Source organism: Engystomops pustulosus, chromosome 2, assembly GCF_040894005.1.
Source record: "Engystomops pustulosus chromosome 2, aEngPut4.maternal, whole genome shotgun sequence".
In the NCBI taxonomy this organism is placed as follows: Eukaryota; Metazoa; Chordata; class Amphibia; order Anura; family Leptodactylidae; genus Engystomops; species Engystomops pustulosus.
Window position 1 is genome coordinate 110,909,128 of NC_092412.1, and position 18,201 is coordinate 110,927,328.

At 41.8% G+C, this 18,201-nt stretch overlaps 1 protein-coding gene across 2 annotated transcripts; it reads left to right on the forward strand.

Annotated features, from left to right (window-relative positions):
* The first annotated feature begins 218 nt into the window (after positions 1–218).
* Positions 219–17,734, forward strand: LOC140118271 (toll-like receptor 8). Of its 2 annotated transcripts, none has more exons than XM_072135956.1 (2): positions 219–263; positions 13,990–17,734. In XM_072135956.1, exon 2 carries the CDS (start codon positions 13,996–13,998, stop codon positions 17,098–17,100), a length of 3,105 nt encoding a protein of 1,034 aa, XP_071992057.1. In that variant the 5' UTR covers positions 219–263; positions 13,990–13,995; the 3' UTR covers positions 17,101–17,734. The 2 variants fall into 2 exon arrangements, with proteins under 2 accessions (XP_071992057.1, XP_071992055.1); XM_072135954.1 differs by lacking the exon at positions 219–263 and adding an exon at positions 13,812–13,883.
* Positions 17,735–18,201: the final 467 nt, after the last annotated feature.

The following is an 18,201-nucleotide window of genomic DNA, read 5'->3' on the forward strand; positions in this document are numbered from 1 at the left end:
TCCATCTGGCTTGTGGACCGGGCTCCTGGTGGGGCCGGTGGAATAATAAAAAGTCATGTACTTACCTTTCTGACGCTACCCCGCAGTTCCGCTACTTGAAGCAGTCTGGCCGGGCGGTGACAGCTCCCTGTGCGCCGGAATTGCACAGATGATGACATTGGCAAGCTGCTGACCTCATAGTCTGTGAACCGCTGGAGAGCACAGAGCTGTCACCACCAGCTGGATTACTTCAAGTAGTGAAGCAAAGGGGGAGCGTCGGAAAGGTGCGTACATGGTTTTAATCTGTATGTACTGGGGTGGGGGACTGGCTGGCAGGCAGTATACAGGGGGGTGGCTGGCTGTATACAAAGGAGGGGTTGGATGGCTGTATACAGGGGGAATGGCTGGTTGTATACAGGGGGAAGGCTGGCTGGCTATATAATGGGGGTCTGGCTGTATACAGGGGGTGGCTATATACCGGGGTGCATGCTGGCTATATACTTGGGGGAGTGGCTGGCTATATACTATTGGGGGCTCACTGGCTATATACTGGGGAGGGGCTGGCTGCTATATACTGGAGGCTGTCTTGCTATGTATATGCTGTCTGGCTATAAACTGGGGTGGATGGCTGGCAATATACTGGGGTGGCATGCTGGCTATATAATGGGCTGGCTATCTACTGGGGGGTGGCTGGCAATATACTGGGGGGACTGTCTAGCTATATACTGGGGGGGCATGCTGGCAATAAACTGGGTGGGGTGGCTGACTATATACTGGGGTGGCTGTCTGGCTATATATTGGGCACTTTCTATATACTGGTTGGGCAGGCAGGCTATATGCTAGGTGGGCTGGTTATATACTGTGGGGTCTGGCTGGCTATATACTGGGTGGGCTGGCTATATACTGGGGGGCTGGCCGTACACTAGGGAGACTGGCTATATACAGGGGGCATGCTGGCTATATACTGGGGGGTCTGTCTGGCTATGTATAGGGGGGCTGGCTATATACTGGGGGGACAGTGAGGGACACTACCGCCACACAGTGAGGGACATTACCCTCATACAGCCGTAGGCTATATTCACACTGCCATATGGGGGACGTATATATACGGCCGATATACGTCCCCCATAGAAGGCAATGGGAGCACGATGTCCTATGTATGCCCGCAGTGCTATGGTATGGTGGGCAATGGCAATGTGAATGCGCCCATGCTGTGAGGAACACTACGGCCATACAGTGAACAATTCTACCCCCATACAGTGAGGAACACTACAGCCATACAGTGAGGAATACTACCTCCATACAGTGAGGACCACTCCTGCCATACAGTGAGGAACACTACCGCCATACAGTGAGGAACACTACCGCCATACAGTGAGGAAGACTATTGCCATTCAGTGAGGACCACTCCCTCCATACAGTGAGGACCACTACCGCCATACAGTGAGGAACACTACCCCCATACAGTGAGGAACACTACCCCCCATACAGTGAGGAACACTACCCCCCATACAGTGAGGAACACTACCCCCCATACAGTGAGGAACACTACCGCCATACAGTGAGGAACACTACCGCCATACAGTGAGGAACACTACCCCCATACAGTGAGGAACACTACCCCCCATACAGTGAGGAACACTACCCCCCATACAGTGAGGAACACTACCCCCCATACAGTGAGGAGCACTACCGCCATACAGTGAGGGACACTACCGCCATACAGTGAGGAACACTACAGCCATACAGTGAGGAACACTACCTCCATACAGTGAGGAAAATACAAATCGTGATTTAAAACTTAGCTTTTACTGAAATGGTTAAAAATAAACAAACAGTAAAGTGGCTTCAAGGTAAATTGTGTGAACGCATGGTACCCATCTGAAAAAGAAAGACAATACAGGTGTGAACCTGGTGGCCCCCTTTGTGAGGTTCAAAAATATATATAAGTCTGGAAATAAAAGGGAAAGCTCACCTTAGTGGGCTACACATCTTGTAATGTCGATGATCAAAATCTACACTGGTCTCCGGATGCTCATCCGTTATGATGCCAATAAAGTATCAGTGAGATGGTTACGGGCACCTTATGTCCATATAGAGTGCAGAAAAAAAGGAAAGAATGAGGGTGACGTGGCTGTTGGCGTTAGAGGCAAGGGTCAGAATGGCTTCCACTCTCCCTGTTAATGCCCTATGTCCAAGGTCTAGAACACCCTGATTGACCTAACCTCGGGGTTGTGGCCCTAAATGGCCACAGCCCAGACTGGAACCTTACCCTAGATAGCTGGCCCTGTTATCGGACCTAGTCTAAAGGTGTAGTCCCAGTCAAGGTGCAAGTAAGTGCAACAGTTGTAATAGATAGTTTTATAGATATAGTGCGGAATATGTCAAAGGGCTTTTGCGCAACCAAATCCCGACAGGGCCTGTTTCACCCTTTTGGGCTCATCAGGGGATAGTTAGGTTCGCCTTTTAGAAAACCCTAATGAAAGACAACAGTATAACCAACATATAATGAAATGTGCATGGCTATAAGAAATGTAAAAGGTACAATGTAATCCGGTAAATACATGTTCTTACCTTGCACTAATGAATGGTGCAGGGATTATGAAGAATGAAGGAGTTGATCTGCAACCATAATAGATAACAATATAAACTTCCCATAACGGGAGTAAAAATGCCATGATCTCAAATGGTAGACGTCCTACCTTCGGGAGAAATGGTTAGGTGCTGAGGCGCTGCGGGGGTGCAGATAAACACAGCCCCGTTCGCAGCTGGCAACCAGTGGGTCCTCTCTGAGTTGGCGTGCGACACAAACATTTAAGCGCGCCGCGTGTATGGGGTCCCGCCCCCAACGCTCCTCCCACCACACCGGTCCCACTCCAGATTGGTTGGTGTGGCCGGCGGCGGGCTGGGCGTGCGCATGCCCGGAAGTGGAGAGCGCTGAAAACGCCTCCACATAGGTGCCCGCCCCCCGGTCCAAACGCGCATGCAGAAAGCAATGCACGGAGGATCGGCGGGACGCACACCTCGCGCATGCGCAGAGGCGCCCACCGAGGTCAGACAGGAGAAAAGCCTCCTGGACAGTGGCGGACGTCTCTGGGAACGGGGCAACACGCGGATGAAATAGATGAAAAATAATGGGAATCTTAAAGTATTGGACAAAAGGGGTCAGAGGGGCAATTTAAGGATCTTCTTGAAGACCTCAACCTTAACCCCTTAGGGCTTAAGTTCACATTCGAGATACACACTTCCAGTATCCCCTTCTTGGACATCTTGGTCAAAAAGAAACTTAATGGAGAAGTAGACACGACCCTTTATAGAAAACCTACATCCACCAACTCCCTCCTACGTTGGGAATCCTATCATCCATTTGCGCTCAAGAAAGGTATACCGTACGGGCAATACCTTAGAATACGTCGCAATTGCTCCTCCCTGGAGGAGTTTAAACATCAAGCCAAAGATCTTAAACTCCGATTCTTAGCCCGTGGATACCCTGAATATACCCTTAAACTAGCATACCAAAGAGCACTGAAAACCAACAGAACAGATTTACTCACCCCTCGTGGCAACCCACCTTCCACACCCATAATCCGACTCATAGGGACTTATGATGAAGGATCCCAACAAGTACGCCAGGTCCTTACCAAGTACTGGCATATACTTAAAATGGACCCTGACATATCTACTGTTTTACAAGACCATCCAACCATTACATTCAGAAAGGGACGCAATATAAGAGATAGACTTATCCATAGTCATTTTACCAGACCAGAAAGCATCAGGACCTGGTTACATTCAGACATCAAAGGTTGTTACCATTGTAGTGGGTGCATTGCTTGTAAGGTGATACGGAACTGCAAAACTTTTTGCAGTTCGGTCACCAACAGGAATTATACCATCCAGCACTACATTAACTGTAAATCTAAAGGCGTGATCTATCTAGCTACTTGTGAATGTGGACTACAGTATGTGGGCAAAACTTACCGCGAATTCCGTCACAGAGTAGGGGACCATCTAGGTGACATTAAACATAATAGGGATAAACCCCTTGCCAGACACATACAAGAGAGGCATAGGGGAAGTATCAAGGGACTTACTTTTGTGGGTATCGACCTAGTTAAACCCCCAGAACGAGGAGGAGACTGGGACCGAACGTTACGACAAAAAGAATCTCAATGGATCTTTAAACTAAAGACGGAGTCCCCACAAGGACTTAATGAACAATTGAGTTTTGCCTGCTTTTTATGATTTTATTTATTCTACTGACATTTGATATTAAAAACCTTTTTGTGGATACAACTTTATCAAGCACTCTAGTACCACAATATTTACGATTTTTCCTCCACTAGCCTCTTTTTTCCACTTTGTATCTTGGCCCCTATTTTTAAATCCCCACTCACTAATCATTAGGACAAGTGCATATTTGTAATTTTACAATTAATTTTGTCCAATACTTTCAGATTCCCATTATTATATAGGGATCTCTTAGCGCATATTTTTCATCTATTTCATCCGCGTGTTGCCCCGTTCCCAGAGACGTCCGCCACTGTCCAGGAGGCTTTTCTCCTGTCTGACCTCGGTGGGCGCCTCTGCGCATGCGCGAGGTGTGCGTCCCGCCGATCCTCCGTGCATTGCTTTCTGCGTGCGCGTTTGGACCGGGGGGCGGGCACCTATGTGGAGGCGTTTTCAGCGCTCTCCACTTCCGGGCATGCGCACGCCCAGCCCGCCGCCGGCCACACCAACCAATCTGGAGTGGGACCGGTGTGGTGGGAGGAGCGTTGGGGGCGGGACCCCATACATGCGGCGCGCTTAAATGTTTGTGTCGCACGCCAACTCAGAGAGGACCCACTGGTTGCCAGCTGTGAACGCGGCTGTGTTTATCTGCACCCCCGCAGCGCCTCAGCACCTAACCATTTCTTCCGAAGGTAGGACGTCTACCATTTGAGATCATGGCATTTTTACTCCCGTTATGGGAAGTTTATATTGTTATCTATTATGGTTGCAGATCAACTCCTTTCCTTACCAAAGGAATTCTTCATAATCCCTGCACCATTCATTAGTGCAAGGTAAGAACATGTATTTACCGGATTACATTGTAACTTTTACATTTCTTATAGCCATGCACATTTCATTATATGTTGGTTATACTGTTGTCTTTCATTAGGGTTTTCTAAAAGGCGAACCTAACTATCCCCTGATGAGCCCAAAAGGGTGAAACAGGCCCTGTCGGGATTTGGTTGCGCAAAAGCCCTTTGACATATTCCGCACTATATCTATAAAACTATCTATTACAACTGTTGCACTTACTTGCACCTTGACTGGGACTACACCTTTAGACTAGGTCCGATAACAGGGCCAGCTATCTAGGGTAAGGTTCCAGTCGGGGCTGTGGCCATTTAGGGCCACAACCCCGAGGTTAGGTCAATCAGGGTGTTCTAGACCTTGGACATAGGGCATTAACAGGGAGAGTGGAAGCCATTCTGACCCTTGCCTCTAACGCCAACAGTCACGTCACCCTCATTCTTTCCTTTTTTTCTGCACTCTATATGGACATAAGGTGCCCGTAACCATCTCACTGATACTTTATTGGCATCATAACGGATGAGCATCCGGAGACCAGAGTGTAGATTTTGATCATCGACATTACAAGATGTGTAGCCCACTAAGGTGAGCTTTCCCTTTTATTTCCAGACTTATATATATTTTTGAACCTCACAAAGGGGGCCACCAGGTTCACACCTGTATTGTCTTTCTTTTTCAGATGGGTACCATGCGTTCACACAATTTACCTTGAAGCCACTTTACTGTTTGTTTATTTTTAACCATTTCAGTAAAAGCTAAGTTTTAAATCACGATTTGTATTTTCCTTATATAGTTCAGAGTGGTTTAGGCTTCCCATACCTAGCACCATTGATGCAATTTTTGTAAATTATTCTCCATACAGTGAGGAACACTACTCCCAGTGAGGAACACTACCCCCATACAGTGAGGAGCACTACCCCCCATACAGTGAGGAACACTACCCCCCAAACAGTGAGTAACACTACCACCATATAGTGAGGAACACTACCCCCAAACAGTGAGGGACACTACCCCCATACAGTGATGAACACTACAGCCATACAGTGAGGAACACTACCCCCATACAGTGAGGAACACTACATCCATACAGTGAGAAACACTACCTCCATACAGTGAGGGACACTACAGCCATACATTGCGGAACACTACCGCCATACAGTGAGGGATACTACCCCCATACAGTGAGGAACACTACAGCCATACAGTGAGGAACACTACAGTCATACAGTGAGGAACACTACATCCATACAGTGAGGAACACTACCTCCATACAGTGAGGGACACTACAGCCATACATTGCGGAACACTACCTCCATACAGTGAGGGACACTACCGCCATACAGTGAGGGACAATACCGCCACACAGTGAGGAATACAGCCAGACAGTGAGGGACACTACCACCATACAGTGAGGAACACTACCTCCCTACAGTGAGGGACACTATCCCCATACAGTGAGGAACACTACCCCCATACAGTGAGGGACAATACCGCCACACAGTAAAGAACACTACCCCATACAGTGGGGAACAATGCCTCCATACAGTGAGAAACACTACCGCCATACTGCTCCTATTATGTTTCAGTCTTGCTAAGCAAAAAAGTCACCAATTAATCCCCCCTTGCCATGTACAGTAGCAGTGAAGTGAATAACATTTAACATCAATTATAGCTGTAAATTCTGATGAGATCTTCCACCTAATGCATAAGACAGGACAGTCCAATGCAAATAACATCTGAAAGCAATGGTGGAAAGCAGATGTTTTAGCTGTATTAAGTCACTGGTGGATCACCTGTGTGAAGTTCGATATGAAATCCCCAGTAAATCAAGCCCATCATTTTCCAGCATAATGCAGAAATGTAACTATAAATGCACTATTATGGGGGTGTTTAGTAAAGTATGATTCCTAGGTTGTGTCTGCCAGGGATTAGTACCAACACACTTTAAAAACTGTACATAACAGCCAAGCAAAGAAAATGCAGAATTCAACATATTGCTTGTCATACTAAAAATACCAAAAAACTTCCTCTTCTGAAAGTTTCAAAATTATCTAAAATATTATTTATATACTGTTGATATCACTGGCATGTGAAAAAGCAGTTTTGATTTCTGCCATGGTTTTATAGTTTGGATTCTACACATTGAATATGTATGTGCCATTGTTTCTGCATATTGATAACCTTGTGACAATGTTACTGTAACCTAATCTTAATGTTTCCCACAGCACATAATCCTGTAAACACAAATTAAATAATTAAGCAAGTTAAAAGAGGAACTAAGTAACATGCCACAATTGTATCTTCCTCTTTTAGGAGTGTCTACCATCTAAGCAAACTACTGCTTGGTTTTGTGTTACTGTCTATACAAATTGTGAGAATCACAAAACCACAATCAATACCCAAACCATTTATTTGTCTGGTTTTCATCACATACAAGCACATGTAAAAAAGCACTGCTAGAGCAGACCACCTAAAAGCTATTCTACACTACACTAGTGAACATTTATTAGGCAAAATGTGTCAGAATTCTTGTTCAACATAACATGCTTAGAACTTGAATAAAGTTTTCTAAAGCTGTGCTCCACATTTGTTATTGGAAAAAGTAGGAATATAGAGTTATTAGAATAAGTGGGGTTAACTAGAAGAGGCGTATGTCTATAGCTATATCAATTCTTCAGTTGATCAAGACAATTGGCAGGGACGTACTTATAGTGGTAGCAGCCATAGCAGCTGCTATAGGACCACCCAGTGTTAGCGGGTCCCAGCATCTGGGTTGTCAGGCCAGAGGTTGTGGATCCTCTGGACCACTGCGGACGATAGCACAAGCCACTACCTGGGACCGGAGTCTAAGTGGTACCCGGTTTTCACCAGAGCCTGCCGCAAAGCGGGTTGGACTTGCTGCGGCGTGGTACCACCAGGTCGTGGTACGGAAACGGCAGGCAATCTCGTAGTCGGGGACAGGCAGGAGGTCAGGACCGGCAGCACAGGATCGGAGTCAGAGTCGTAGCAACAGGTGAAGGCACGAAGATCCGGCAAGGGTAACAGGAAGGGGCAGGGTTAAATAGATTAGGCGGAAAAGGCCAGAAGCGCGCTGGCCCTTTAAATTTACAGAAGTTGCCGCGCGCCCTAGGTGTCGGGGACGCGCGCGCACAGCCGGGAGGGATGGAGCAGCAGCAGATGCGCCAGGAGCCGGGACGCGTGAATGGCGCTTGCGGCGCACTGGCAGGGGACAAATGGCACGGGTTAGCGGGTCGCGGGACCACCCGTGACATGGGTTATTGGGTGTGTGTTGGGTGTGAATATGCTGTATGTGTATGTGGTGTGTATGTACTGTATTTATATGTGTGTATATGCTGTGTATGACATTGTATGTATTTTCTGTATGTGTGTATATATGATGTGTATACACTCTAAATGTGTGTGCGTATGTGTCGCTTGTTTCGCAATTTATGAAAGATCAATTGACCAATTTTGCAGCTCTGTGTAATCTGTGTGCGCTAAATAAATAAAGGAATAATTAAGTATTATTTAATTGCAACCTTGCTAGTTTTTTGAGCAAAGGTACAGATATTACAACCTCCACACCACCACACTTGAAAAAACCTTTCAAATACAGCCAAGTTTTCTGTGTAGTCTGACTAGTGATTTGACTGGGGGAGGCTAAGTTTCCTAAGGTTTTACCTCTTCTGGCTGTAAAATTGCAACAATTCTTTAACATAATTTTCAATCTAGGGTCCAAAATAGGTGATGTCTGATGTCATGAAACTATGGGCTGCAATTCTCTAGGGGCTGCTTTACAGTTTCAGAAGCCCTTTGTAATTTTATTCTAGCCCTATAGTTGCTGAGATATCAGTTCCATTATCCACTTTCCCACCAGAAAAGGCATAGATTGGCCTATGCATAATACAGAGGTTCTTGTCCTTCCACACTAAATTTAAAACAAACAAACTATTACCACCTAAGATCATAGGGGGTTGATATATGATTGGCTCTTGGCTCTTTTGTCTATGTTTGAAATTGTTTCGGTGCAGTTGCAGTACAAATGCTGTTTTACGAAGTTCCATTGCACCACATGAATATAGGATATTGCAAAGCTGTTTGAACATAGACTCTACTTGCAGCAAATTCATTATTTGCATAGACTTGTTTTCACAATTGGACTGAATTCATGATTCACGAAGTTCAGGTGAAAGTTATTGTGCAAATTGACGCCAGTGCCTTTTTTGGTCTATGTTGTGTGACTTTTGCTTGTTTTTGGCGTCTTTTCATTTGACCGTTTTAAACAGAGCATATAGCATAAGACACTGCCAGCAGATTTATCAAATGCCAAAGCAAATTAAATGAATCAGACTACAGCGGAAGACAGAGAGCCGTTGCAAGGAGCCAGCCTAATGATACATGATAATGATACCTATATGAAAGGCCAAATCACGAGCCGACCCACAAAAAGGTTAAACAATATGGTGCATATATTTATTTATATAGCGCCATCATATTCTGTAGCACTTTACAAATCATAGGGAACAAATACAAATATAATAAAACATGACAGTGCACAAACATTTGTATGGAACAAAAGGAGTAAGGTCCCTGCTCACAAGAGCTTACAGTCTATGAGGAAGAGTGGGGTGACACAAGAGGTAAAAAGCTTATATAATGGTCCAGCCATTCTTCATAAGGGAATAGAACAAAATATAATAAATAGAAATGCTGTCGCTTGACCCAGTCATCAGCCGTCATCTTATATACAAGGTCCAGGGTGAATGGGACTGCAGAGAAGCCTGGTGCCTGCTGGTTACACAGGATGGGTTATTAAAAAAAAAATGTTAAAACTTCATGCAGTTAGCAAGTGTGATAGGCTTGCCTAAAGAGATGGGTTTTAAGAGCATATTTGAAACTTTGGAGGCAGAGCATTCCATGGAATGGGTGCAGCTCTAGAGAAGTCCTGGAGACGCGAGTGGGAGGTTCGCACTAGGGTAGAGGTTAATCTAAGATCACTAGCAGATCTAAGAGCACAAGTTGGGCGATAGACTGAGATAGGAGAGGAGAGGTAGGAGGGTGCCGCATTATGCAGAGCTTTGTGGATGAGGGTTATTATTTTAAACTGTATTCAAAAGGGGACTGGCAGCCAGTGCAGTGACTGGCATGAACTGGAGGCATGATGGTAGAGACAGCAGAAAGACAATGGGGCAAATTTATCAAGCTGCCTGAAAGTCAGAATATTTCTAGTTGCCCATGGCAACCAATAACAGCTCCCCTTTAAAATATTCATTAGCACTGGTAAAATGAAAGCTGAGCTGTAATTGGTTGCCATGGGCAACTAGAAATATTCTGACTTTCAGACAACTTGATAAATCTGCCCCAATCACTAGTGTTCTGGATTAGGCCAAGGCTGATGTTATGTGCCAAAGTATACAGTTGGGTATCATCAGCATAAAGATGATATTGAAAACCAAATCTGCTGATGGTTTGTCCAATGGGGACAGTATAGAGGGAGAAGAGCAGAGGACCCAGAACTGGTCCCTGAGGAACCCCGACAGATAGAGGAATAGAAGAAGAGAGAGATCGAGAAAAGGAGACACTGAAAGTGCAGTCAGAGAGATAGGAGGAAAACCAAGAGAGTGCAGTGTCCTTCAGGGCAATGGAGCAAAGCATCCTGAGGAGGAGCTGGTGATCCACAGTATCAAACACTGCGGAGAGATCCAGAAGAATGATGAGAGAATAGTCACCTTTGGATTTAGCAGTAAGGAGATCATCAAAGACTTTAGTAAGAGCAGTTCAGTAGAATGCATAGAGTGGAAACCAGATTGTAGGGGGTCAAGGAGCGAGTTAGCTGAAAGAAAACAGGAAAGTCGAGAATAGACCAGGCGTTCCAGGAGTTTGGAGATGAAAGGGAGGTTAGAAACTGGTTGGTAGTTAGTAGCACTAGATGAGTCCAGGGAAGGTTTCTTTAGTAATGGGGTAACAACAGCATGCTTGAAAGATGAGGGAAATACACCAAGAGAGAGAGAGAGATTGAAGATTTTAGTAAGGTGAGAAGTGATTGCTGGGGAGAGGGACTGTACCAGATGTGAGGGGATAGGGTCACTACTGCAGTCGATTTTTATCTTTAAAGTAGGTGGCCAGATCTTCAGCCCCAAGGTCTGTGACAGGTTGCTGTACCTTTGGTGTTAGTAAGGAAGGAAGAGTATTTAAGAACCTTTTGGGGTTGTTAGATAGAGAAGATATTAAATTAGTAAAATAGACCTGTTTAGCAAGATGAAGAGCTGAGTTATAGGATTTGAGCATAAATTTAAAATGAAGAAAGGCAGCTAAGTACCCGATTTTCTCCACAGACGTTCGGCACTCCTGGAGCACTTACAAAGGAAACGGGTTTGTGGCGTGTGCCAAGGTTGCCTACATTTGTGTCGAAAGGCTCGAACCGACAGTGGTGCCATCTTATCTAGGGCTCTTTTGAGAACATGATTATAATGATTAGTAGCCAGGTTAGGGCAGGAGAGAGAGGTGATGGGGGACAGCGATGGCTGCACAGTTTCTGCGAGGTGGTGAACACTAATGGCACATGGGTTCCGGTATGTGTGATAAATGAACATATTCTGTACAGGACAAGAACCATTTACAGTAAAAGAGAGAAGGTTATGGTCCGAAAGTGGAAAGTCTGTGTTAGTAAAGTCAGAGACAGAAGAGAGTAGGGCCAGAATAAAGGCCAGAAAAAAAAGGGGAGCTGGGGATGAACGCCCTACATCTACAAGTTTGACCATCATTAAATTTGTCACCTGAGCATATTGCATAAATTGGTCCTGGGCCAGGTTATAATATTTACTCATTTCTTCTAATGTCAACTAGCGTGGCTCTGAGTGATAGTTGATCCACAATTTTAATTCATTTTCCTCTTCATTTATGAGAAAGTCTACTATCTTATCTTTGAGGGAAGGTATTGGATATTGGATATTGTGAAAATATACCAAATTTTTCCTTAGAATTCTCCAGGACACTATAGTGTTTTTACATATAGTTGATCTATTCTGTTCACATGAAATGAATGGTAATAGTGTAACAGAGCTAGTGGACTATAAGGGTGACAGAAAGCTGACAGAAACCCTCATCTATCTTTAGCTAAAACTAGAATACTATGTACACTAAACTACAGTTTATCTAACTAATATACTGATTTTATGACAAAGGCTAATGGGCCATGGAGAAGTCTCCCTGGGCAGTGGGAGCAAAGGCTACTAAACGCCCCAGTAGCCTCTGCTGTCCCTCATACCTGCTCATCTTTGGGCGCTGGCTCCATGATTTCTCATCCTTCGCTCCTTCAGGCACCACTATGTGTGGGCACATAGATATGAGTTTGTGCACGCACATAGCGGCACCTGAAGGAACTGAGGATGCAGAATCAGGGAGGTAGAACCCAGGTAGGCAAGGACAGCAGAGGCTATTGGTGTGTGAAGTAGCCTTTACTCCCGCTGCAAGGAGAGGCTACTCTATGTGTCAATGGCCTTTGCCTGATATTAGTATATTAGTTGAATAAACTGTCATTTACTGTAGATAATATTGTAGTTTTAGCTAAAGAAGGATTAGGGTGCAGAATGTGGGAATTTACCATCAGATCTACCTTAATCCATCAGAAGTGGATACTTTCACTGGAAAACTGATTCCATCACACATTGGGCACATTTATTAATAGTGAGACAAACTGTTTGCATATTTGCTACGGTGGAGCCTTTATTACTTCTTTGGCTACTGTGAGGGCATAGTTAATATATTGTATACTGATGGAGCACAATAACTATAACGGCTACTGTGGGATTTTTCTTGTTTTGCCATGTTCTATGCCAAGCACTTTTTCGCTGCACTGACCTGTGTAAAGTGTTATTTTTTTTAGATCAGCAAAGGTTTTTATTGCTACCATATTTGGGACAGTATGACCTTTTATTCACTTTTTATTTAAATGTTTATGTGTTGCAGAATGATTTTTTAAAAAATGGTTTCGCCGATAGAATTAACAGTTTTTATATTTTGAAAGATCAGGCATTTTGCAACACATTTCAAACATGTTTATTTTGTATATTTTATTTGTTGAAATATTTTGATATGTGTTTAAGGGAAATGGGGGTACATTGAACTTCTAGGTTTTAAATTTTTTTTTTTACATTTTGCCAAATCATAGGGAGTCTAGTAGCTCATACCATATACTACAATACTACTGTTTTGCAGTATAAGGTGCAGATCTGTATCCTGTGGCATACTGTTACAGATCTTGCTAAAAGACAGACCTCACATAGGATTCCCAGCTGTCATGTTGATGGATCACCACCCCCTAGTGACCTCACAACCCAAGAGCAGTCTTCATACATCTTAATGGCATCATGACGTACAGATCCGTCATGTGTTGTAATGTCTTCATGTAATACGTTTAGTAATGTTATATTTTTTTTGTAACAAATTTTATGCAACAAATATCGGATCATCTAAAAACTCAAGACCATCGTGGAGGACACATCTCTTTACAGCCCATGATCTGTGATAGTCTTAAGCATATGTTTATAATGTGGTATACTCGTATAAGATGGAAATATAATGTACGAGAGGAGGGGGGGCCCTGAAATTTCTAGTGGCAGCTCTAATAACATGGAAAAATAGAAACTATTGCTTTGCATAGCCTTAAGATGGCAGTATATTACCATGGCTAAACTTCAAAACAATAAAAAGGAAATGAAACAGTTATGGGAACATCGTACAAAAAGACACTTAAGAGGAAATAAACACTAAAGGCACCATTAAATTACTGCTGTGTTCACTTCACACACTATTAAAGCAAGAAAGTAAGTTAATACTATAACTAAATATTTATTGCATAGTTTTGTCTTTGGTAAATAATTTATAATTTTATGATGTTGATTTTGCTTTGCATTTTGTGATTTGTTGCAGCTCAAAATGTTCAATGTGGTGATAAGTCTATTGTCTGTCCTCATATTCTGCTATTCCTCTGGAGCAAAGATTGCAAGTCTGGACAGAAGAACTCACCCATGTACAATTAAGGAACACAAAATATCGGTGGTTTTTAATTGTCAGGCACGGCACCTAAAGTCTCTTCCACCATCAATCAACTACTCGACTGATTCTGCAGAATTGCTGTTGTCTAATAATCACATACAAACTGTCAAAAAAACTGCTTTCCAGAAATGGCCTAATTTAACAAAAGTAGATTTAAGTTTCAATTCCCCAAGCTTTGGTAACATATATGCTACAGTTTTAATCATTGATGAAGAAGCTTTCATAAACCAAACCAAGCTCCAACATTTGCACATTGATAGCAGTAATTTGGATACAATACCTCCTGGACTTCCCTTGTCATTAAGTACCTTAAGTCTAGAGAATAATCATATTTTATCAGTGAACATTGACAGTTTTTCTCATATAAAACATCTGAAGAAACTGTATTTGGATCACAACTGTTACTATGGAAGCAACTGCTCCACAAAATTGGACATTCAAGAAGGAGTATTTTTGAAGATGGAAAATTTGACCACTTTATCTCTATCTTGTAACAACTTGAACAAGGTTCCTCCAGGGCTACCGTCATCCTTAAAAGCACTTTATTTGAAAAATAATAGAATTAGTAGTATAGAAAAAGAAGACTTCATGAATCTAACTCGCTTAAAAACTCTGCATTTGAGTGGTAATTGTCCGAGATGTTTCAATGCTCCATTTGCATGTAAACCCTGTCTTAATCAGTCTCAACTAATGATACATTCCGATGCATTTCAGTACCTTACAAGCTTGGTGGAACTTAATCTTGGTAATACTTCTCTTAAATCAGTTCCAAGAGCGTGGTTTAAAAATTTAAAACAGCTGAAAGTTCTGAACTTAGAGAAGAATTATCTGGTAAATGAAATGGCTTTAGGTGATTTTTTACTAAGTTTATCTTCCCTTCAAATACTTGATTTGTCTTTTAATTATGAAATAAGAACTTATTTCCAGAACTTAAATCTTTCAGAGAAATTTTCCAACTTAATATCCCTCCAAGAATTATACGTGCAAGGTTATGTTTTTCAACAAATTACAAACATAACCTTTGCTCCACTGCTTAAGATAAAAACGCTGAATGTTGTAAGCTTTGCAACAAACTTTATTAAGCAAGTCAATTTAAAGGTGTTTCATTATTTTCGGAATTTAACAATGATAAATTTGTCTAAAAACAGAATAACTCCCTTTAATGTAACAACTACTACAGATGATCACTTTCTAAAACTTACTAGACGTTCCATTCATGATGATGCCACCAACAATACATTCGATAATTCAGTTGAATACCTTGAACAAAAAAATAGATGGTCCAACCACATCTTCAGGCCAAGATGTATATCATATGGAAAAACATTAGATCTTAGCTACAACTGCATGTTTTATATTGATAAAGATGCATTTAATTTCCTTTCAGACATATTATGTTTAAATTTGTCCCACAATAGCATTGATCAAAATTTAAGTGGGGAAGAATTTGTTGAACTGCCAAATCTAGTCTACTTAGATTTGTCATATAACAAATTAGATTTTGATTCCTCTGATGCATTTAAGGAATTACCTAGACTACAAGTGTTAGACCTGAGTTACAATGCTAAGTACTTTACAGTTGAGGATGTAACTCATAATTTGAATTTCATTAATAATCTGCCTAGCCTAAAAGTATTAAACATAAGTTGGAATAAAATTTCTACCCTAACTGATTACCACCTTAACAAAAGTAGAATAGAAGAATTAAGGTTTTCAGGAAATAATTTGAATATAATGTGGGGAAGATGGAATCAGCCTTATAAGGATATTTTTTTGAATTTTTCCAGTCTTAAAACTTTAGATATATCTTTTAATGGTCTTAAACAACTTCCTGACATAATTGTAGAACATTTACCTCAAAGTCTAACACATCTATACCTACACCACAACAATTTAAAATTGTGGAAGTGGCAAACATTGAGTCACCTTAAAAATCTAAACTTCCTTGATCTCAGTCATAACAGATTGATATCGATTGAAGCTAACTTGTTTAGATACACGTCATCCTTACAAAAACTTTTACTCCACCATAATTTCATTTCACAATTGTCCGATTCTCTTCTTTATAAAGCTAAAAGTCTTACTGTAGTGGATTTGAGCAACAACCATATCCAAACAATTAACAAATCAGTGTTTTTGTCAGGAAATGATAACTTTTTGAAAGTTCTATCGTTGAAAGGAAACCCTTTTGACTGTACCTGTAAAATTATAGACTTTTTGCAGTGGATCACTGATAACAATGTCACAATTCCACTATTGGCCACCGATGTTACCTGTGCTTCTGATTTCATTAGAAAGCAAAGCATCATATACTTTAACACACATGCTTGTAGTTTGGATGGTATATCTATGATGCTTTGTTTTTTATCATGTTTTTTAGTTGTTCTCATTATGGTATTATCAGTTCTTAAGCATTTGTATTATTGGGATCTGTGGTATATATATCATTGGTGTGTGGCACAGCTAAAACCCAGCAAAATGATTCAATCAGTATCTCTCTATGATGCATTTATCACTTATGATGACAAAGATCCCGATGTAAGTGACTGGGTTTACAATGAACTATGTCATCAGCTTGAAAAAAATGGGGACAGACACTTACTTCTCTGCTTGGAAGAAAGAGACTGGGAACCCGGAAAAGCTGTCATTGACAATATTGCACATAGTATTAACCAAAGCAAAAAGAGTGTGTTTGTCCTTACAGAAAAATATGTGAAAAGTGGAAAGTTTCGAACGGCTTTCTATCTGGCCATGCAAAAACTGATGGATGAGAATATGGATGTTATTGTTATTGTACTATTACAGCCAGTTCTACAAAATTCCCAGTACCTGAGACTAAGGAACAAAATCTGTGCAAGTTCAATTTTGAAATGGCCCAAAAATCCACAGGCAGAACATTTATTTTGGCGAAAAATGAAGAATGTTTTATTAACTGAAAATAATAGCAGGTATAACAACTTGTATACAAATAGTGTAACAACCTGACAGCATGCATAAAAATATTAAATATACTATGATAAATATAAACAATAAAAATATAAAGTTTAATGGCTACAATTAAAGGGGTTTTTTAACATATGAGAGTTAAATTGTATTGTATTGTATTGTAAATTGTATTTTTTTTCACAATTTGTATGTCAGGTCAAGCGGGGATAGAGGGGATAAAGCCTCCTTCCTAAGTGCCTGCCTACTTGAGGACCATCCTAGATGATGGCCCCCAAATGGGAGAGATTCTTTAGAGTGAATCCAAACAAGGAACATAGTATTCAACAATTAAAAAAACTGATGGCTACCATTGCAGCTGCTTCTCACATGGCACTTAAAAAAAGAAGGGTCACAATGTTTTCTTCCTCTTCCATGAGCTATGAAACAGCTGCCTGTGCAAACAGTTCCCGTTTCTCTATTTTAAAGTTCAAATAAAGCTGGCAAAATCCTAACCATTGATTACGGGAAGAAATGCACAAATTGTTCAAAATTTAAAAACAGAGGAAAATAATGTATAATTAGTCAATAATATAATTTCTTACATAATAATGTATTTCGTTATTTGTGCAAGTTCAATTGTGGCAACTGTAACACCATGCATTAAATATAAAATATGCTTTGTCACTGAATAAATAGTCCCTTAAAGCAGTTGATTGATTACACACATTCCCCTTTATCAGAGTTGTGTTATTTTAGTGTTACTTAGAAAATTAGTCATGTCATATTAGTTTTTTTGAATGGACAGCTCATGGCTGCTCTAAATGCATACCTTTCAAAAACTTTAACCAAGTTATTCCTTCCTATCCACAGGAAAAGGGGGGGTACCAAGGTGATTGTTGAGGGTCTGACTACTGGGACTTCACTGATCAGGACAACAGAATCCCTGTGATCCAGAAAACAGGGATCCTGTTCTCACTGATGGGTGAACCAGCAGGATGCTCCATTCACTGACTATGTGACTACTGCAGATAGCCGTAAGGAGCACTAGGCTTTCTCCGGCACCCAAAGGAATATAATGGAGTGTCAGGGCACATGCTCATCCTGGCGCTCCACCCATAAGTTAAAATAGGATTCCTGTTCTCCAGATCTGTGAGAAGGTTT

What these genes read in the sequence shown, in the direction of transcription:
- LOC140118271 (XM_072135956.1), top strand. Translation starts at nt 13,996, where the DNA reads ATGTTCAATGTGGTGATAAGTCTATTGTCTGTCCTCATATTCTGCTAT.